The sequence below is a fragment of the Denticeps clupeoides genome, chromosome 17, assembly GCF_900700375.1.
Source record: "Denticeps clupeoides chromosome 17, fDenClu1.1, whole genome shotgun sequence".
NCBI lineage: Eukaryota > Metazoa > Chordata > Actinopteri > Clupeiformes > Denticipitidae > Denticeps > Denticeps clupeoides.
Window position 1 is genome coordinate 3492149 of NC_041723.1, and position 23283 is coordinate 3515431.

Consider the following 23283-nt stretch of genomic DNA (forward strand, 5'->3'; position numbering starts at 1 on the left):
AACCAATCAACAGCGAGCACTGTCGTGGGTCCTGTTGCGATCAGCCAATCGTGCGTCGGCGGGGCGTCACGTGTCCTTTGTTGTTTTTTTTAACCCCGTCAATCTGAATGATCCGGCCAGTGCCGCACACGGTAGCCGGACGTACCTCCGCGAAGCAAACGGCCTGACAATGAAAGAAATTGCTTTTGCTTTTCGGACTGATGGAGTGAAATACGAATATTGACGCCGGTACGTACATTGGTGCTGAACCCGCGTCTCGTTTTTTTCAGCGCTAGATTGGTAGACGTTAACGTGAAGCTAACATTCGGGGCTAATTTAACTAGCCTCAAATTGACAGAACTAGCAAACTCTATAAAAACTGTACAGAAACTGCGCTAGATTCGCTGCGCGTAAGCAGACATTATTCCACGTGTTTCTCCGCAGGTATCCGTGACGCTGGACGTGTTAATGGCCATCGCGGTGCCGGTGGCTGCGAGGGATGTCGTCTAGATGGCTTTCCGACTCCTACGTGCTGTCACTGAACAGGGCCATTAACCTGTGGCACACGCAAGGTCAGAGGCCACGATGTCTCCTGCTTTCTCCAGCCCAAAAGGCATCGTGCAGGCTCCACGCCAGGCAGTACCTCAGCCACGACGGTGGCGTCCTCGGCTGGAAGTGCACACACGTCCTGAGACGGATCGGCGGCAGAGCTTGCCTGCTCAGGCAGAGGCTGGGGCTACGCGCTGGCGGAGCTGGCTTCAGCACCGCGGCGCTGCGCCGCTCGGCCGACTTGAGTCACCGCATGTCGCGCCTGAGGAACACCCTACAGACTGTCTCGAAGGCCGTGAGCGGGACGCAGGCGGACATTCTGACACGGATTGCCCGGCTCAAACCCGCCAAGGCGGGTAAAGAGTCTCGGTGTGGGCAGGCCGCTCCAGCGGCCAGCGACGACGGGGCATCTGCTTCGAGCGGCGGTGAGGGTAAAGAAGAGCCTAAGCCACACCCGCCAGCCGGCGAGCCTGTAAACACCACTCAGGGAAAGCCCGCCGTCGGCTCTACCAAGAGCGCTGTTGCCAAACAGACCACGCCGCTGTTCCATCCTGGCTCCCTCTCTGCCAGCCTGGACGAGACGTACAACTACCTGGCCGGTCACATAAACGCCTACTTCGGTGGCGCCACAAAGCCTGACGAGAGGAAGCAGGATCCAGGCAGCGATGCACGCACGTCCAGTGCTGAGGGGGACCAAAACACCGAAAACAGGCCTGGCCTCGTGCCTGTGTCCGACAAGGTGACCCCTGTAACCACCGCAGGCCCTCCACCCCCAAACCAGGTGACCCCGGCGCCAGCCCCTACTGCCGAAAGTCCCCGGTCATCCCCTAAAAGAGGCCTGGGCCATTACCTCACCTATTCTGCACCCACCGTCCAGGCCTTTGTGGGGAGTTACATTGCTCCCCTTGTACCCCGGTTTCGCAGCGACCCCAAAACTTCAACCGCTGAGAAAGACAAGGTGGCCGCGGCTCCAGAGGGTCCCCTGGAAGAGAAGGAAGCCGCTGAGAGCAAAGATCAAAAAACCACGGACGAAAAGGCCAAAAGGCTGCTGCTCCAACGAGAGAAGGTACAGAAAAATCACAGAACCATAAACCAGATTCGTAGGTGTGAGACCGAGATAATCCGAGAATGCATTTATCCGGACCGGAAGTAAACCTTTGTACCAGGAGTCAGGTTTGACGTGAACATGCTTCATATTTTATCGGGAAGGTAATGTGTTGATATTGGGCTGTTCATATGGCTTCATTCTAGGAACTTTGTAACCTGACCCCTTGTGCTGTATGTAGTGTTCCCTAGTAGATGGCCACCAGGAATTGCCTATTAAAAATAAACCTGTGTGCCCCCGGCTGTCACGAGGGTCTTGTCGCTGTTCACATCACGATACCTATAAATAACCGTGTTTTGTGCAGAGAATTGAAGAAGTCTGTGTATACACTGAAAAACGATGCAGATGTTTAAGATAAAAAAGGCAGTTTCTGTTAAGGCTGTGTTGATTTGTCATTCCATTATGGTTTAATGATACAACCCGTACAACCCGTTCAGCTTAAACCTTAAAAAAAAAAAAACAGCTAAAAGAATATGAAGAATAAGGACAATATGATGAAAGAGCTTTAAAGATGGTTAAAGATGCCTCTCTGTATGAAATTTAGCTTGCTGACCTTCTGGCATTAGTATTCTGACTGGTTTGTAGGGGACCACCCTGTCCCCCGACCATCTACGGTGGTAGCAGCCTAGTGGGTAACACACTTGCCTCTACACCAGACTACCACAGAGTCACAGGTTCAAACCCCGCTTACACTTACCATTGTGCCCCTGAGTGTCTTCAGGGGGGGACTGTCCCTGTAACTACTGATTGTAAGTCGCTGTAAATGTCTCATAATACTGTTGTGTACCCAAAGACGTGATGTCGTTACTGTAGTCTGCCCTCAAACCCCATTTTCGTGCGTAAAATACTGTCTGATGTAGTGTAATTTTGCCCAATCTCACACGTTGCACCTCGCCACGTCTAGATCATTGCCAGGGTGAGCGTGGACAACAGAACTCGGGGGCTTGTCCGGGCCCTGCACAGGGCCACTGATGTGAGGGTCTACATCAGCCGAGTGGAGGAGCTCAGCTACCATCTGCTGGAGTTCCCCGAGACCAGAGTTGTGGCAGTTAAGGTGAGACCACGGTAATTTATAGCCTGACGTGAATAGAAATGAGTGAGATGAAAGAAAGTGAAATGATTGTCAAACATTGTGAGGCACAGCACACGGCGACACAACAAAATGTGTCCTCTGCTTTTAACCATCTCCCTTAGTGAGCAGTGGGCAGCCATGACAGGCGGCCGGTGAGCAGCGTGTGGGGACGGTGCTTTGCTAAATGGCACCATTGGCGGACCGGGATTCGAACCGGCAACCTTCTGATTACAGAGCCCGTTCTTTAACTGCTAAGCCACCACTGCCGCAACCAACGATTATGATCATTTTTCAGGGGCTTACATCCATTTTGTTAGTTTAAAGCGATAGTGTTCTGTGTTAAAGTAGGACAATGACGCACTTTCATGTGACAGCGATGATCCAGACGATACCAAGGTATTCAGGCCTAACGACAGAAACCCTATATAGATTTAGATTTTTTTTTTTGTGGCCACGTGATCGCTAGAGAAGCAGCTTATAAATCCTGTGTGAGCGTGTGTGAGAGAGAGAGAGAGAGAGAGAGAGCTTTTACATGTGAAATCTTAAAAGCTTGCCGTCCCACAGGAAAAGGCGATTCCGTGTCTGCTGCGCCTCAGACAGGCCGGTGACCCATTTCTGCAGGCGGCGGTCCGCGAAGCCCTCACCCTGGTGGGCTACATCGACCCAGTCAAAGGCCGCGGCATTCGGGTCCTGTCCATCGATGGAGGGGGCACAAGGTACACTGTGGCATGCACCTTCCATCGCACTTATACGGCATTAAGTGACAGCGATTGCTTTTGTCATTGAGGTACACAGCGAGCACAGCACATGGCGACACAACAAAAGGCATCGTCTGCATTTAACCCATCACCCTTGGTGAGCTGTGGGCTGCCATGAAAAGCACCTTGGCGGTTCGGGATTATGTGTCCACCTAGACCATCTTCGCCCGTTTTTTTTTTTTTTTTTTTTCCTCTGTTCATTTTTCCAGAATTGCCTTTAAAAAAAAAAAACCCTGTGTGTTTCTCAGGGGACTGGTTGCCCTTCAGACTTTGCACAAGCTGGAGGCGCTCTCAGGAAAACCCATCTACCAGCTGTTTGATTACATCTGTGGTGTTAGCACAGGTAAGATGCCCTGACCCACTTTCCTGAGTGCAGTAGGTGTGAGGGATACTGAAAGCTTTGAATCTCACAGGAGTATTTGACCTGCAGCACAGATGATTCTGCTGAAGAATTGTCTGTCGAATGCTGTTAATCTGGCCCAAACGAACCACCAGATCTACCCCGTTATTTTTATAATCTGATATTATTGTTGGGATGTAGTGGCTTTTTTAAATTGTCTTTTGTCTGAGATAAATGTATTTTTATGTGATTAGAATATTGGCCACCAGGGGGTGCTGTGTATTTTCCTTAAGGCTTTGCTTGTCAGCAAGGTCTGATTCTCTATTCACCACAGAAAACACTGCATGTGGCAGAAACGCTGCTGCTTGCGGCCTGTATATATGAGTAGGTGTGTGCCGTGTGCCGGAAGGGGTGTCAAGATACTTTCCATTTCCTCTAATGAAATTTCAGCTTGGGAGCGTATGCGAAGTAGTCATTATTTAATTCCCGTGATATTCCAGTATGCTGCCTACAATAATTGGATTAATTGATTAATATTACATAAATAAATGACCCTATATTGGTGCTTAAGACAAAACAAATAGGCAAAAATAACAGTTATAGTTAAATCTGATTCAATATTAAAATATTAGAAATAGTCTTTTTAAAGTGAAAGGGAACTGATTGTTACTTGTGATACACAGCAGCACGGTGCACACAGTGAAATTTGTCCTCTGCTTTTAACCCATCACCCTGAGTGAGCAGTGGGCAGCCATAACAGGCGCCCGGGGAGCAGTGTGTGGGGACGGTGCTTTTGCTCAGTGGCACCTCAGTGGCACCTTTGGCGGATTGGGATTCGAACCGGCAACCTCCTGATTACAGGGCCAGTAACTTAACCGCTAGGCCACCACTGCCCCCGTATGCATGTATATAAAAAAAAAACCGCACTTATCTCAGTCACATGAGAGCCGTCAACATTCTTTTTCTGAAGTGCCTTCTCTCACATGTCTGGGTGATACACATGCAAAAAGCGGGCACATTTGGGGCACAACTGCCTGCCACTTTTATCACACCACCACAGTCAACTTGTCCGCATGCCGAACCTCTGGGACGTCACGCCACGCACTCCAAATTCCGATGTGCGCCTCCAGAGCATCCGAGCCGAGGCGCGCCACTTCACAGACTCCATTCTCAGGCTCTGAGCGGCCAGGGCGTGGCTCCGGTGGATTTAATTGATGGTTCGCCTTGTTGCGTGTCCAGAATATGAGCTGCTCGAATGCATTTTAAAGTGCGTCAGATGTCGGGTAGAATAGTGGGTGGAAGGATGTTGCTGTGTGCCACTCCGCCGTTGTGAATGAACATTTAAGTTGTGGCTTCATTGCTTCCTTAGGCGCCATCCTTGGCTTCATGCTGGGGGTGTTTCAGATGCCACTGAGAGAATGTGAGGAGCTGTACAGGAAACTGGGTTCCGACATCTTCAAGCAAAATGTCATAGTTGGCACCGTGAAGATGGGCTGGAGCCATGCGTTCTATGACAGCAAGATCTGGGAAGACATCCTCAAGTGAGTCTCGGGCACGGAACGGTGCAGCGTGTAGGCCGTGCTGAGTGAAGATCCGTTCCGCTCCTACTTCTAAAATATGTCTGTCTTGTGTCCCGATCAAAGGGAGAAGATGGGCTCTGATCTGTTAGTGGAGACGTCCAGAAATCCTGATTGCCCTAAGGTGGGTATTGAATTTGGAGTTCTCGCTCTTTCTCTGTCCTTCGCATGCTCTCTCTCTCTCACTCATCATAACCGCTTATCCAAAGCAGGCTCATGGCTGCTGGAGCCTGGGACTGGGGGCACAAGGTACTTCGGGTAGTTTAGAGTCACACAAGTCACAGTTCTGCACGCAGGGAAAAACTCCGCTTTCTCTCTCCTGGAGAGAAAAAAGAAACAGGCGGAGTGGTGGAAGAATGTAAAGAAAAGTGTATAGAGAACCCGGAGGATGGGCCATGGGTGAATAACATGCAGTTAGTCGGGGTTTGATTTGGAGGGTGCAACCTTTGCTTTGAAGGCTACAAAGAGATTTTCCAATGACGATGCTGCCGTTGTTCAAAGCCTTTGTGATGAAGTGATTGTCACTTGTGATACACAACAGCGCAGCACATGGTGCACACAGTAAAATTTGTCCTCTGCATTTAACCCATCACCCTGAGTGAGCAGTGGGCAGCCATGACAGGCGCCCGGGGAGCAGCTTCCTTAACCACTAGGCCACCACTACCCAAACGCTAGGCCACCACTGCTTTTCAGTGTAATATGGGATAGAGAACCCAACCAACCATAACCCAAAAATAAAAATGAGGAAATATGGTATACTTCTTTATTTTGAGTTGTTCTTTTACTGTGTTAAGTGTAAGCTAGTGAAATCTGTTCCCCTGTCCCACACCAGTTGTCAGCAGTGAGCACAGTGGTGAACCGCGGGACGCCGTTGAAGGCCTACGTCTTCCGCAACTACAACCTCCCGCCGGGGGTCCGCTCGCACTACCGGGGCGGCTGTCAGCACCAGCTGTGGCAGGCGGTCCGGGCGTCGTCGGCAGCCCCAGGCTACTTCCAGGAGTTCAGCTTGGGCGGCGACCTGCACCAGGTAGGGCAGAACCTCGGCTGCCGTGGCGCTGGCTTCCGGACGCCCGGGAATGAGCGTATAATCCAGGGCGGGCATAAATGGATATGGATGGCCCCGAAAATGGAAAATGCGTGCAATTTTCAAAATGCGCTGCAGGCCTAATGCAAATTGCAGTCATTTTTAAAGAGGAGTAATGGAGTCGGATTCCACCTTCTCAGCATCCTCGGGAAGTCATTTCTCTTTGTCAAAGTGATGGAGGCAGGGAGACGCTCAATTTAATCTGCTTCCCACCATAAATTAACCAGCAGCACGGAGCTCTCTGGCATCTCCATGATCAATACGTGCTTACAAGCCATTTACAGGAACATCTTCTGTTTGAAAACTGTCAGAGGGTGATGAGAAGTTTTTTTAATTATTTATTTCTTTTTTAGCCACTGGCAGACTACGCCGCTGCGTGCTCATTACAGCGCGGCTGGAACGGCTTCATTTCTTTCATTTCCCCGCTCCGATGCTACTGTAAATCTCTCTTTAAACTGGAAAATATGTGCACCGTTTGGGTTCGGAACGGGAACTCTGGTTCTGTTAGAGCGTCAGTACCCAGGTCCGAGTCCTTAACTGCTCGACCTTGGCATGACACAACTAATACAGGCTGATGGTTCTAAAGTTGTATGTTTTTGCCTTTACAATCCAAAAATGGTGTGTTCTGCGTTCATCTGAAACCTATTTGCACATACCTTTATAACGTCATGTTTTGTCCTCTGTCCGAATAACGTACGAGGAATACAGAGTAGGTCAGAATCCAGACATCCCAGTTTCCCAGGGCTTCTTTTTGAATGTGTAAGTCGCGCATTAACACTCGCTTGGTCGGTGTTAAGGCCAGTTTAGGAACGCAAGCGTTGCATCAGCCGGTAGCTGGACGGTGACATCATTCCCGATGTCACGGCTCATCACGCCGCGGTTCTCGCTCTGAAAATCTCAACCCGGGCGCCGTGACACACGTTGGAGTTTTAATTGGTTGTGGTGCAGGTGTCCCTGGGAGGTGTCGAGGTGCCGAGAAATGAAAGGGAATGCCTGATGACGGCGGCCCCTGGCTGTGCAGGGAGGAGCTCCGGTCACATGCGTCACCCCCCCAAGCCGGGATCTTTTTTAATCAACACACTGTTGCATGCCGCTCCGTATGCGAGGAATCAGCGCGCCGCAAAATGAATTCATACCGGTGCAAATCCTAACCTTTTATTTTATAGTATGCAGTCTTTTCAACATTAATGGCCTTGTCCATTATTTCCTTGCCGTAGAAAAACAAAACATTTTGCATTTTACTAATTTTCGTTAATGCTGCGTTGTTTAATTGGTGTTAACATGACATGCCTCAGTATTCTTTTTTTTTTTTTAATTGTGCTGTTATCCGAACCAGTAGATCGTCCCAGAAATTAGCCAAAAAATCCTCCATTTGCATTTTTAATCATTATTTTGTTTCTGTGGCAGTTTCGTGTTCTAAGCTATTTAGCTTCACTGTTTTGTTGAAATCGCTTCAGCGCTTTTCATTCACCGCTGAGACAAGGAGAGCAACACACAGATGCTTCTGGAAGCCCCTCATCTCCTCGCCCCCTCCACCCACCCCGCCGCCTCCTCAGCCCCGTCTTCCCTGCCAAGCTGATCCTCTGGCATTCATCCTGCTCAGGCTGGCATGTCATCTGCCGCACCATGCCCGGCCCTTCCCACGCCACCCTTCTCCCCGGGCCCAGAGCTGTGCTCATCTGTGTAGGCATCCCTGAAAGACCACCGGTGCCTTTCATGAGAGCAGAGCCTCTGTGTGACGAGCGATCAAAGTCGTTCCTCTTCTCCCTCTTAGTCCAGCGGAACCACAGCACACGGTTGATCCTGTGATGTAAGGATTCCCTGAGGAACGAGTCATCATGGCCTCCTTCACCGACGCCCACCAAGACCACCGATTCCATCTGGGAAACCACAATTGCCGTTTTGTGTCAAATGTGTCAAAGCTTCTTTTCTACATCAGTTTCGTAATACGTGAACCCCCCCCCTTAGCCTTTTCCGTGTCACTCCGTTCACAGCCTATTTAGCCATAGATATAGATTAGTCCTTATGTGGGGGAGGGTATTGCGCCCCAACTCTTATTCAACACCGTCTCATAGACATTCACGTCCCACATTAGAAACAGTGAAATCTTTTCCATACACAAACGCAGCCTGTTGGAAGTGCTACAGCAAATGTGTGCCAGGGCCTGCATACAGACGCCTGCTTTTTCAGCGGTTGCTATGGAGCTTGGCAGGGCACCCTTGAGGAATCAGGACGGTGCGTGCCTACCCTCTCGAGTGGAGGGGCTTCGCACTGCAGCACGTCAGCCTTAATTCCTGTTGACTGACGGATCCATGTCATGTTGCGTTTTGATAGCTCCTGTAGGTTTGCCGACTTGAATTAGCCAGGGACACCGTTAAGACACAGCATGTATTAGAACCTATGGTCATCAGGTGCCCACTGAGGAAGGGACAGGCATTACAGCAGCATGACAAGCCAGTTCAAGTGCCAAGGTGCCTTCAAATATCTCCCAGAACTTTGCTGACCAACTTAGTCAAGCGTTCCATGCACCAACACTCAGCCATGGACACCAAGCCTAAGAAGAGCAAGACCTTCAAAGTATCTGGCCCTGAATTAAGACATGCCGTAGGTATATATGACGAGCTCATTCTGAAAATGCAACAATTCATAGCTACAGAAAGCAAACTGTATACTCTAAAAAATGTTAAAATGTCAGGTTTGTGTGGTGTAAAATTGAGACGACAAAATGTTTTACTACGTATAACGTGACTCACAAGTTACAAAATTCATCCTAAGGAAGTGGACACGTAATCACAAGGTTCTGGGTTTCAAATCCCGAACCTACCGAGGTCCCCTTGATCATGGTTCCGTCCCCACACACTGCTCCCCGGGCGGCTTTCATGGCTGTCCACTGCTCACTAAGGGTGATGCGTTAAAAGCAGAGGACACATTTCACTGTGTCACTGTGTGCTGTGCTGCAGTGACAATCACTTCGCTTTCACTTTTTCATCGCTACTGCACCTCACCTAGATATGGTGGGAGTGCGGGAGGAGAACAGGCCCTCCAAAGGTAGGTGTTGCAAGTTCTAACCACTGCAACACAGCACAGTTCCAATTGCAATTTCTGCAGGTGCTTTTGTTTTTGTGGCTTTTACACTCTGCGACAGCCTGGACTAGCTGATAGGCACGGACTCTCGGATGCCCAGACTGAGGAGGAAGAGGAAAAAAAATCAATGCTATCAGTGCTCCTTCAATCCTCCTTATTTATCTCATAAGCCAGGGCTCTCTCTCTCTCTCTCTCTCTCTCTCTCACACACTCACACACTCACACACACACTCACACAGAAGCAGCCGATTTGATTGTCCTTTCACGGCTCTTTGGGGATAAATGTCCTGTTTTTTGGTGTGAAAGCCCGGGTCCCTCCCCTCAATCCAACCGCAACTTTAATAATGCACGCCGTCTTGACCCAAATGTTTCATATCGTGCCCGTCCAGTTTCGTAAACACAAAGTCCCGCCTGTGATCACATTTCCCAACACTGATCAATAATTGTGTGAATTCTCCTCAATCGCTCTTCACTAAGAGAGGAAATTTTAAAGCATTGCTTTCGTTGCTCCCTGCAGCGGTTGATGCTGTATTTTTTGGAATTTGGGAATGTTCTTTTTAGCCGAAGGCAGAAAGACAGGCTCCCGCTTCCACGTCAGTGTGGTCACTCCTGGTCGTGAGCGTATACTGCAGCAAGGCGAAGGCGTGTCAGCCAAGGCCTGATTGTTCTTCTTGCCTGGGGCCAGAGTCTGTGATCTCCCTCATCTGGGATACCCTCCATTCAGTGGCTGCAGTGACCAACTTGAACCTCTATTAACCGCTTTTGGCTCCGGGGGGGGTCAAGGGTCTCTCCAAAGGACAAGTCCGAGTAATTATATAATGGTGCATGGAGACCCCATGGCCTGATGAGGTCCGTGTGAAGCGTGAGAGTGGGGTGTCCACTAAAATGGGACTTTTGTGCGAAGAGCTCGCCTGATTTTAATAACCTTGTGAGTAAATTCGAAATGTTATTTAAATTAGAGGTTGATGTGAGAAGGGTTTCTTCAGAGGTTCATGGTGGATTTTTTATTTTTTTTTTTCCCCACCGTGATCCCTTCAATCCAATGTTGACCATATTCATGTCTAATCAGGTGCAGCACCCCAAAACAATGGCTTTGTTCAGACCACCGAGGAATATCTGATTACTGCCATATCATATAAAGCTGATTTATTCAGCGGTCATTCAGAGCCCAAATCCATACTGGCTGCGAAATCTGGACCAAGTCCAGGGTATGTAGGGTAAAATGGTGGGACTGGCTGTTAATTGCCAAGGCACAAGATTTAGAGCCTGCCTGGATGTCAGAGGGGACATTGTCCACTAGCTCTGCAGACCCCAGCCACCAGGCCAAGGACTGGTAGAGGGTCATGGGACCTTTGGAATCAGGCCACTCACAAAGAATAAGAACCAGTTTTTTGCCTATGCAAGTCTGCATGGAGTTATATTTTGTAAAGATCGTCTCACCTTCCCGTCTGAGGCTCTTTCACACATTTAGTGTCTGTTGCAGCCTGGATGAGCTGAAATAAGTAAAAACTCAGAACTCCGGCCTCAGAGCACTGGTTTTATTTTCATTATACACCCGCGAAAATGGTCCGTGGAAAATTGCCTGAAATGAACTAGATGGACTGAGATGAGGCAGAGATTTGGCCCGAGGATGGTTCTGTTCACTGCACTGCCGTGAACCTGCCATACAGACGATATCCATCCATCTCTTCTTAAGCAGAACAGAAACCGCTTTTCCCCCCTCGACTTGCCTTGAAGTATAGGGGGGGGGCGCCTGGGCACCACGTTGTATCCGCCCGCCGTGCCCCTCTTGAAAGATTAATGACTTTCTTCTTAGTGTTATACAAATCCTAGCGAAATTGCTCTCAGTGTCAATTTATACTTTAAACACAGATTCCAGGGTTTCCGTCTGGCACTGCAGGATTCCTGCTCAGTCGTACCACTTTTTTTTTTTTTTTTTTTTTTTTTCTTACCCGGCACTTTTATCGTAGACTCGCTGTTCTATGTACAAAGTGAAATGGCTTCGCATTGCCCTAATAACCAAGTTCATAGTGTCCAGGCTAGCTGTCCCAGCCGCAGGCTATCGCGCGTAGACGGCGCTGCAATATATCTTATTGACGGGAGCCCGCTTCCGACGATGTCCTGGTGGAATAGAGCTAATTAAGAGAAATTTGTGTTTTTTTGAAATTCTGTTAGTCGAACCATCTTGGGGCAGTGGTGGCCTAGCGGCCCCGTAATCAGAAGGTCGCCGGTTCGAATCCCGATCTGCCGAGGTGAGCACCGTCCCCACACACTGCTCCCCGGGCGCCTGTCACGGCCGCCCACTGCTCACCAAGGGTGGTGGGTTAAAAGCAGAGGACACATTTCGTTGTGTCACCGTGTGCTGTGCTGTGTATCTCAAGTGACAATCACTTCACTTTCACCCGCACCTTATGTGCATCTTGTCTACTCGAGCAAAGGTTCAGTACACGCTGTGTTGAGCAGCGGACAGTTTTGTCCTCCTGCTGTTTGTTTGGACACCTTGGCCCACGAATGTTGCTTTGGCTGCCTTGTTTAGCCGTTTCATTGGAAGTGGCAGTCGCGTGACATATCCTCTTGAGGGGAAGTCACCTATGACCCTAATCACGCTGTGCGCTTGACAGCCCAAATTTCTGTCTGTGCCAATCGCTCTCTTTCAGCTTGTGCTCAAGTAGGCCATTGTTTCTTAACATAACCAGTCCGAATGTGCTTCTGTGGGAAAAGTCCTCGTTGTGGAGTGTGGCGGATGTTCAACTATGGATTTCTGAGGCCAGATAAAATATGCCCCAGAACGGCCAGGCCAGTCTGAGGTCTTCTGGCATTGTCCTAAAAATAGCCAGGGGTACAAAATGATCTAGAACCTGTCCATTTCTACCCAGTCAAGCCCCTTCTGATCCCAGAACGTGATTGGTAATGAAACACTCTGAAATAATAAATAAAAGATAATTTGGCAAGGGGTGTCAAGATTATGGTGTGCCATGGTGCCATAACCTAAACTATTAAATCAGACAGTTTCATGTGAACTGATGAATAATTTTTTCCTTTTGTCTCTCGCTGTTGATGATAAATGTTCGGCTGAAAACTGAATAATCGATCTAAACCGCTGCGCAACATGGCACCAGTGGCCAACTCACGATTCCTGACTTGCCTCGAACTAAAGGGCTGAGCAGGGGCCAGATCCCGCTGGGGCTCTTACAGCGCAGCTTCCCTCCTTTTCTAAATTCTCCGTGGCCCCTCACTCGAGCTAAGCGGCTTGCCGTTTTCCCCGGAGAGCTCGCCTCACGCCAATGAGGGGATGGACGCCGAGGATCTGGCTGGACCCCCAGCCCCGGCGCCCATTAAACTGATAAATACACATCTGCAGCGGAGTGACGCGGTAAGGAAAATAAGAAAAGAAGACTCGCTGGTGTCATCATCCCTCATTGATGGGTAAAGAAGGTGGCCTGCAGTGTCCCAGACCTGTGACATCAGGCTGGCCACCAGGCACTGCTTCAGCACTTCCTGTAGTGTCCACTGAGACTCCCTTGAGTCCAAAAAAAAAAAAAACAATGATGGCAGAACAATTGCATTCTAGTCCATCTGGAAAATAAGTAAGGTAAACCTTCATATATTCTACATTCATATTTTATGTTCATGGCTGATAGCAGTGATTTTTAAAATATCAAATTAATAATAAAATAAAAGACATAGTGAAGTGTCATTACTTTGTTGGTGTCACGCCAAAGGCGGGGAAGGGACGATGGATGCCGAGGCTACGAAAAAATAAACAGGTTTTTATTGAACAGTGCAACATATAATCAAACGAGCCACTGCGCTGCACACTGAAAAAATCACTGTTCTGTCACCTCTGCCTGTGTCACCAGCTTCCCAGTCCTGCGCCTGGGCTCGGTCAATATCGATATCGTCCTGCCCGGGGGACACTCCATCCTGCATGTGGACACGCACGCACAACACAGTAACGGCACAGACCAGACTTGAGGGAAAACGGATCGGGGGGGACACCTCGGGGTAACGTAGCGGGTAACAGCTCTGCACGCTCCGGATCCCACGGGGTTTGTGTAGTGGGAAGCCGCAAGCTGCTACCGGGGAGCCACACTGACCCTAATATTCAGGGGAGGGGGTGGGGACGTGTCGTGAGGGGCGGAGCCGGCGCAGGCGTGACTGTTGGAGATTTGGCTTTTTGAATTTTCAGGTGTATCAGTTCATACCACCTTCATAGTATCTGTTTTTGCTGATTTTGGCTGTGGACTACCCTCAACATGGAGGATTGTGTAGAGCATGAGTATTTATGGTATTATGTGTGTAGAATAACATCCTGGATTGTGTCTGATCTCCTGTGTTTTTGAGAGGTGTGCCCAGTCTTAAAGGCCATAATTCATCAGATGCCAGTGGGGCTCAACAAAACGTAACTATTATCGCTTGTCCTGGGTTCAACACCAAGACCCTTCTTTCCAATTCCTCATCTTCATCCCGTCCCAGTCCGGTCTGGAAACCCCGAGGTTCAGTCCATGATGATCTTCTCCAAAGCTCTCAGCCCGTGGCGAGGGATTTAGTGAAAATGGAGGGGGGGGGAGAAGGGGTCCAAACACCCGGAGGCTTCTGTTTTCCATCTCTCTTCTTCAAACACACACACACACACACACACACACTTTCCCTCACCATCTCTCTCTCTCTCTCTCTCTCTGGAGGCCAGACGTCTGTCAGGCCCCGAACCGGCCCGCAGCCCTCCCCGGTTTTACCAGATGCTGGTCTCATGCCTATTCAAAGCGCCCACCAGCGTCTCTGCTCCCTGAAGACCAGCGGCTCCAACGCGCCACGTCAAAAGAGAGACGTTCCCATAAAGCATTCCCTTTAATGCGGCGGTGCCCTTTCGTTGCCTCATTAGCATGCCGTTAGCCTGTAGGTTCGGTTAATGGAACGCGGCGACGTTCTTTGTTTGTAGTGGATGTTTGCTCCTGGCTCTCCTCCTCCCTGTCAGGATCCGGTCCGAAATGGGGGTTACTCCGGTCCGGGTCAGGATCAGGATCCGGACAGGAGTTTCATTGTTGTCCTGTGTAATGTTCCCTAATCGTTTTCACCTGTGTCAAATGTATAAAGCTGCCCTGTTCGTTTCTGTCCGCTGTCAGGTCTTTGACGTTATGTTCCGTGTTCACCAGTGTCTACGTCTCGGATGTCTCCCCTGTCCTGTGATTCAATAATTAAACCCCGGTTTCGTGATGTCAGGTGAAAGCGTCCTTCATTCTTCGTTCCTCGTCACTCCTCGTCCTCCTCTACGTTCACCCGCCGCGTCATGCCCGCATGGACGTGACACTCCCTCGCTCCTGTCAGCGTTCCTCGGTTCTCCGGCCCGCTCTGAGCTGCTTCAGCTACGCTCGTGACCTGTCTACTGCGTCCGGTGACACCTCCGCGCGATTTCTCTGTGCTCCGTGCAGGACGGCGGCCTGCTGGTGAACAACCCCACGGCCGTGGCGGTCCACGAGTGCCAGTGCCTGTGGCCCGGCACGCCGCTGCAGTGCGTGGTGTCGCTGGGGACGGGCCGCTTCGAGAGCGCCGGCGAGCAGAGCGCCACGCACACCAGCCTGAAGACCAAGCTCACCCACATCATCAGCAGCGCCACGGACACCGAGGGTGGGTGCCGCCGCCCGGCCTGGCCTGCCGGCTTCTTGTGTTTATGTGTGTGTGCGTTTAATTGTGCCAGAGCGGCTCGTTCATGTCCACACCCACACACACACACACGTTTCACACACAGTTGCATCATGTATGTTTTATAGATGTAATAATTTCTGACGTCCAGAAGATCAACTTTAATGGTGTATTTACAAACCAAATTTCAAATGGAGAGGATCTCACACGCGCCCTCCCTGCTCCTTCTGGACGATATAAACCTGCCCGTCAGTACGTCTCAAACGCGAATGTGGCGGGTATTACACCGGTGTACAAGTTTTACTTGTAACGCTTGTGTGGGCAGAGCAGTTTATGGCGAAGATCCCATGACGTCGTAATAAAATGCCTGAAATAAAGCGCGCCTGGGAACTGTGTGCACGTGTATGTGTGTTTGTCTCTGTGTTCTATTGATTATGTATCGGACTGTTTTTGTTTATTACATGTCTCCCTGTGTGGGTGTGTGTGTGTGTGTGTGTGTGTGTGTGTGTGTGTGTGTGTGTGTGTGTGTGTGTCTCTGGAGCAATTCATTTTTCTCGATTGATTGGCTTGTGTCTGAATTAGTTGAAATTGGCTAAAAATGTTAAGTAAAATGAACCATACATGTTAATTGACCTGCTATTAAATAATATAACAATACAATGTCACTAGAACAGTGTATTGTTTACTCTGGCCGCGGTCGGCGTACAGCAAGCCTGATGAATGTGTGCAAAGGCTCACAAAAATATAATCCTGATTAATTCTTTGCCAAATGTATGATTTAATTATCTTTAATCGATGGACTATACTACTCTATAATAATACACTTTAGCTCAGCAATGGTTCGTTTGGTGAGATTTGGTCTGATCCTAAATCTTTTCAGAAGAAAGTGTGCTGCTGTTGAACTTTAACTAATTAAAAAACAGAAAAGCTTTTATTTATTTGCCACTGTATGCATATCATTCCCACACACACACTGTAAAAAAATTAAAGTGATTAAAACTTTTTAAAAATGAACTCGGCCCTGTTTCTCTCCCTCAGAGGTGCACACCATGCTGGACGGCCTCCTCCCGGCCAACGCCTACTTCCGCTTTAACCCCTACATGCGGGAGGACGTCAGCCTGGACGAGAGCCGGCGGGAGAAGATGGACCTCCTGCAGGCCGAGTGCCAGCGCTACCTGGACAGGAACGAGGAGAAGCTGCGCAAGGCCGCCAACATCCTCACCCAGAAGAAGGCCCCGGCGCAGAGGCTGGCCGACTGGGCCAAGCTCAAGGCCGACATGTACAGCGGGGATCCCTTCTCCCGGCCCGCCCCTTAACCACAAATACGTCCAACCTTCCACTCCCCTCATTGTGTGTAATCCATCCGGCCCATTCATCACGGCCGGCGAATCAGGCGCCGGAACACCTGCCGCTCGGAGGTTCTTACACTGGACGTGTGTTTGCCAAGAAAGACCTTTTTATTGATTACCGTACAAACCGAATAAGCTCTTCGCAACCGTTTTATTTATACTGAGATGATTTTTTTTTTCCTGTTGCAGTACACTGACGTGTCACGCAGTATTTGACGTTCCGTAAATTACCTCAACTCGCCGTCTTCGTTGTATTGGCGCTACTTGAATAGCTCGGGGGGGGGGCGGAGTCGAGTTGCAGAGCTCGTCCCATGCGCTGCAACATTATGAAACCGGAGCAGAATGAAGTCGCACGACTTGTCACGAACCGGGGATCTAATCTGTTTAGTGACAGATTGGGTGGCAAAACGACATTTCAGATTAAACACACAGTGAAACACTAGGAGCTGCCAGTTTCCCCACATAGACTCTGCAGGCCTCTGTGTGGGACTGTTTAGGAGGGAAGGAAAATGACTGTATCACTATATATATTCACTTCACTTCACTAAACTAGTTTCAGCTGGAGATACAGCATGAATGTTCACGTCACGATATTTAGACTGATGTATTGGCCCGACTCTGCTGGTTAATATTCATGTATAGGCCATCTTAAAAATTATTTTATATATATATAGTTACCACAAAAATGCTTCAACCAAGCATGGACTGTATAAATGAAGATACTTTTGAAGTTAAACAATGAAGTTTTTTAATTCAATTATGAATAACAAAGGACCCCTTCCCCCAACAATAATCTAATTTTTGCGATGCTGTGTATGCCAGACAGAAGGGCTCAGCCACTGAGCATGTTGTGTATATAAGCGAAAGCTGAAAGAATTGTCCAGAATCTTTTCATTACTTGATTGACTGACCATTCGATTTTAAATCACTATGTATGATTCCAGTGTAAAGTCTTGCTGTGTGCTTTAGCTTCAGATTTTTTTATTTTGCGTTTGCGAAAGTTGAAGGAATGTAATGCTCTTCGGAAGTGTGCTTTGATATTATATATCGACTGTGACCCTATTGCCCCACGATACCTTTTCTGCCCTGATTCTCAGCCTTGCACGATGCTGATTTTTAAAAAAATTTATTCCATTAGACCTTTCCCATAATAACACTTATTAAAAGGCATGAGTGACTCCGAAATGAGGAGCAAATAATTGCGCGACGATAATGAAACCATCACACCTGCAGGACCGAAGGGCAAAGCAAGGAAATAAAATTTAACGACTGTCTGACTGCCGTGCTTTTTCGATCCATAATTCTGTGAGAATTACAAGTAATAAAAGTTCCTTTCTTTGTCTGACTGATTTTATTACCTGAAACCACTATGTCAGCATTGCAGTGGCGATGTTTTAACAAATACATCATTTAACCTGATTTGCAAAATTGCCTGGAATCAACCCACAGCCTCGAAAAAAAATGTAATGCCTGTTAATTTCCCGTCTATTCTTCTTTTCTGCCGAGAGGATAATGCAGCGGGGGGGGGGGGGCTGACAATTCAGACTATTATTGTAGCGGTTCTGGTCAAGGCTGCACTTAATATTTCTCTGGCAGGACTGATAACCTCACAGGTCACGTGCTCTTCAACACGCTTTGTGGCGCTGTCTTGCAACAGGGACATGACAAGCAGAACTTGAGCGTGTCACACTTCCTGTCTGCTGGCGGGCTCACGTAAAGACGGGATATCGGCGGTGGCCTGCCGGGGAGCTAACACGCAGGCCACCGCGACCAGTGCAGCTTGGAACAAATTCGTTCATAACCGTGCGACGCGTTCAAATTGTTGAACGATAAATAAAGCGGCCGCCATGCGTTCGCTTCCTGTGTGGGTCTGACCTGTGGCAGAAGCCATCACGATAAACTCAATGTTTTGGAGTGGCCATCACGAAGCCCTGATCTCAATCCCTTAGAAAAGTTGTGGTCAGAGCTGACAAGACGTGTGGGAGCAAGGCGGCCTACAAACCGGACTCAATTGCACCAGTTCTGTCAGGAGGAATGGGCCAAAATTCCAATAAAAACTGTTGTGTTGTAAGAAGCTTGTGCAAAGTCATTTAGTTTAAAGGCAATTCTACCAAATACTAAGCAATTGTATGTAAACTTTTGACTTTGAAGAAAGTAATAAAAAAATCTCTAAAAAAGTTCTCTCACACATTATTTTGACATCTAGCCATCTGAACTGGCCTGAAACTGGAAGGATTTTGTATGATTTAATATCAGACTGTAAGAAAAAAAAGTTCTATGTCTTTTTGTACAGTGTATGTAAACGGTTCTTTGATAGTTTTGAGAATCTACCAAGGTAAATGGTCATGACCATTCGATTTTAAATCACTGATATTTAGAAAACACATTGAATGAGAAGGTGTCCAAACTTTTGGCCTGTACTGTAGGTGCGCACAGTAGAATTTGGCATGCCGTTTACAGTCATGATTAATCACGATTAATTAATTGCAAGTAATTTTCTTATCAGTTGGCTGCCCTGAATAATACATTAAGTCACACTACAGCATAAAAGTTGAATCTTCTGTTCAAATCTAATTGTTCTGTTGAATATTTTGTAGGTGTAATAAAATGTTGCAGAAATGCCCAAGCCTGTCATCGTTCACGGACATGAGATCCATGAAAGCGCTGGCCAGGGGCCCGGCCCTCTGCGCCATATTGACCGAGCACCGTGGTCCATACGGAGGGGCAGAATAATGAGGGGGCTGCGCCCTGGCATCTCTCCGAGCCCCTGGTGGAGGAACCTGGAGGCCACGACAAGGCTTATTATTTTGCCCCCAACGGAGGGTTTTCCTGCGGCCTCTTGTGTTTCTTGCTCTTTTTTTTTGTAAGGATGTGGTATTTTTTTAAATATCAGGAGCCCAACATGCCAAACCTGGTGTAGATCATTACTGAATACAACGTAATGTCAGTATGCATGCAAAAATGAAAGCTTTAACGTTGAAAGCATTTTTTTCATTATGAATCTTCACAAAAAGGGAAGGCTGAACTGAAGATTTTTACGTAAATTTTCTATCGTAAATATCGAAGGATGTATGCACAGGCAAACATGCTTTTTTCCCTGCAAGTTTAGTCCATCAAGCACATACAGGGAGTGCAGAATTATTAGGCAAGTTGTATTTTTGAGGAATAATTTTATTATTGAACAACAACCATGTTCTCAATTAACCCAAAAAACTCATTAATATCAAAGCTGAATGTTTTTGGGAGTAGTTTTTAGTTTGTTTTTATTTTTAGCTATTTTAGGGGGATATCTGTGTGTGCAGGTGACTATTACTGTGCATAATTATTAGGCAACTTAACATACCCAAATATATACCCATTTCAATTATTTATTTTTATCAGTGAAACCAATATAACATCTCCACATTCACAAATATACATTTCTGACATTCAAAAACAAAACAAAAACAAGTCAGTGACCAATATAGCCACCTTTCTTTGAAAGGACACTCAAAAACCTGCCATCCATGGATTCTGTCAGTGTTTTGATCTGTTCACCATCAACATTGCGTGCAGCAGCAACCACAGCCTCCCAGACACTGTTCAGAGAGGTGTACTGTTTTCCCTCCTTGTAAATCTCACATTTGATGATGGACCACAGGTTCTCAATGGGGTTCAGATCAGGTAAACAAGGCCATGTCATTAGTTTTTCTTCTTTTATACCCTTTCTTGCCAGCCACGCTGTGGAGTACTTGGACGCGTGTGATGGAGCATTGTCCTGCATGAAAATCATGTTTTTCTTGAAGGATGCAGTCTTCTTCCTGTACAGCTGCTTGAAGAAGGTGTCTTCCAGAAACTGGCAGTAGGACTGGGAGTTGAGCTTGACTCCATCCTCAACCTGAAAAGGCCCCACAAGCTCATCTTTGATGATACCAGCCCAAACCAGTACTCCACCTCCACCTTGCTGGCGTCTGAGTCGGACTGGAGCTCTCTGCCCTTTACCAGTCTTGTTCAGATTGGTCGTCTTTCAGCCTTTCTTTGTCTCTGAGTATTGCACACCGTGTGCTTTTGGGCACTCCAGTGATGTTGAAGCTCTGAAATATGGCCAAACTGGTGGCAAGTGGCATCTTGGCAGCTGCACGCTTGACTTTTCTCAGTTCATGGGCAGTTATTTTGCGCCTTGGTTTTTCCACACGCTTCTTGCGTGTGGATGATCCAAAATATGGTCCAAAATATGATCAGATGATCCAAAATATGGCAGCCTGTCTCATCTTCAAACAATATTACAAACAAATCTAACACTTACACACGCACATGCGTACACATTGCACAAACAATACAAAAATGTATAAATACATTATAATTTTTCTTCGTCTAGCTCCTAACAATCTCTGAGCATGCTCTTCACTGACAAGTTGAGCCTTATCAGGGCTCTTAGTTTGTAAACTCAATATTCTATAGAAATCGAACGAGAATTGCTGGTGTCTTCCTCTTGTAAGTCGCTTTGGATAAAAGCATCTGCTAAATAAAATAAAGTAAATTAAAGTAAAGTTCTTGCCACCCTGTTGACTCTTTTGAATGAAACGCTTGATTGTTCGATGATCACGCTTCAGAAGCTTCAGAAGCAATTTTAAGAGTGCTGCATTCCTCTGCAAGATATCTCACAATTTTTGACTTTTCTGAGCCTGTCAAGTCCTTCTTTTGACCCATTTTGCCAAAGGAAAGGAAGTTGCCTAATAATAATGCACATTTGATATAGGGTGTTGATGTCATTAGACCACACCCCTTCTCATTACAGAGATGCATATCACCTAATATGCTTAATTGGTAGTAGGCTTTCGAGTCTATACAGCTTGGAGTAAGACAACATGCATGAAGAGGATGATGTGGACAAAATACTCATTTGCCTAAGAATTCTGCACTCCCTGTAAACTGCAAAGGTGTACTGCATACAAAAAATTCACAGAGCGTCACGCAATGATGCCGTGAACATGCTACACGAGAGACCTAGATATTAACATTCATGTGTTTCAAACATTATATATATTTTATATTTTGTTATCCTGCTACTGGGCCATGAATGCGACGTTTGTCTCCGTATTGATATCATATCATGATAAATAGGCAGAGGTTCTTCTTTACGTAAGTTCAGTCCTACCTTTAAAATGTATGCCATTTATCGGACGTCCTTACCCAGAACCACTTCCGATCAGTAACAGGTGAAGAAATGATCTTATGTAACCCTCTTATGTAACCCTGTTTACGCTCGGACGGGCTCTGTAGTGCTCCACCGCGCCGCCGGTCCATCTGAAGGGAACACTCTTGCTCATTAAGGCTTAATTGGTGTGTGTCTTGGTTTCTCTGTCCGTGCCCAGAATTGCAGGCCGTGAGATGCAACAAATCTGCTTACATAACTTCTCTCCACCTTCTGCCAGCATTATGACTTCGGCCGCTTACAATGTGCCATTTATCGAATGCCCTTTTCATTTACATTTACGGCATTTGGCTTTTCCAGAGCAACTTGCAATCAGTAGTGACATTTGGGGTTAAGTGTCTTAAGTGTCTTAAGTGTCTTAAGTGTCAGGGACACAATGGTAGTAAGTGGGACTTTGTGGTTTTCTAATTTAGCTCACCTACTAGGCCACTACCACCCTGCACAACCATGATTTATTGCTTCACTCATTTGCACACCTTCACCCTACCTGTTACACATATTTTATGTTAAAAACATAAAAGTGTAATATTTGGTTATGTTTGCAATATTTGCATATTGGTTCACTGTATAGGGGTCTGTAGCAGTTGCTAAAGCATTTCACTGCATATCATGCCGTGTATGACCGTGTACTTGACAAATAACATTTGAATTTGAAATTGATGATGACACTGATACCATGACCACACCTTGATTCAATGTCCTATTTAAAGTGGAATTTTTCATGCTCAACACACTGTTCGTAATGTGTTCATAACGCATTTCCACGCAAATTGTTCCGCTTCGAGTCCCCGTCGTTAACATCGTCAACCCACAAAGTGAACTGTAGCCATTTTGAATTGAGCAACTTTATTTGTGACCGTGTCCCTTTGTGGGTGCACTTCAGACGCTCCCACTCATTTAAACGAGCGAATTTTTGGCCTAATTTGCACGTCACCCACCAAATTAGCGTTTTTAATTAGACTCAAGCAAAACACAGACATGACTGGAGGCGGTTGGAGATTAAACACCGAGACAATTTACTGCACTTCCGCTCACAGCAATAGGGCGGATGTGGCTCGATGCATCCCATGAGCCTCTGCTGCTGATAATGAGAAGAGGAGCCTGAAGGCAGCGCGCGTGAACTGCAGAGCCATCATAAATCGGTGTGATGCTCAGATAGTGATGCGGCCCCCACATCTTAAAAACGGCCGCTGCCTCCTGTCCCCAGAGTCGTTCGCGTCCTTATCTAAACTGCAGAATTTACTTATGTTCATGAAACAATGACATGACGCTTGAAGCCAGACGTAGGCTGTCTGTCTATGTTATGACTCTGGATGGCGTCTCTATCTCACCAAGTACAGAAGTGAAGGATCTAGGCGTCCTCACCGACGCAGGTCTCTCATTCATTTACATTTACATTTTACATTTACAGTATTTATTAGTAGTTACAATCAGTAGTGACAGGGACAGTGCCCCCCTGGAGACACTCAGGGTTAAGTGTCTTGCTCAGGGACACGATGGTAGTAAGTGGGGTTTGAACCTGGGTCTTCTGGTTCATAGGCGAGTGTGTTAC

At 47.4% G+C, this 23283-nt stretch overlaps 1 protein-coding gene across 1 annotated transcript; it reads left to right on the top strand.

Moving 5' to 3' along the window:
* Positions 1-101: 101 nt before the first annotated feature.
* On the top strand, positions 102-17879 carry LOC114767459 (calcium-independent phospholipase A2-gamma-like). The gene is made up of 10 exons (XM_028959286.1): positions 102-228; positions 424-1594; positions 2538-2687; positions 3270-3421; positions 3712-3806; positions 5173-5344; positions 5447-5504; positions 6213-6407; positions 14978-15173; positions 16227-17879. Exons 2-10 carry the CDS (start codon positions 479-481, stop codon positions 16502-16504), a joined length of 2412 nt encoding a protein of 803 aa, XP_028815119.1. The 5' UTR covers positions 102-228; positions 424-478; the 3' UTR covers positions 16505-17879.
* Positions 17880-23283: the final 5404 nt, after the last annotated feature.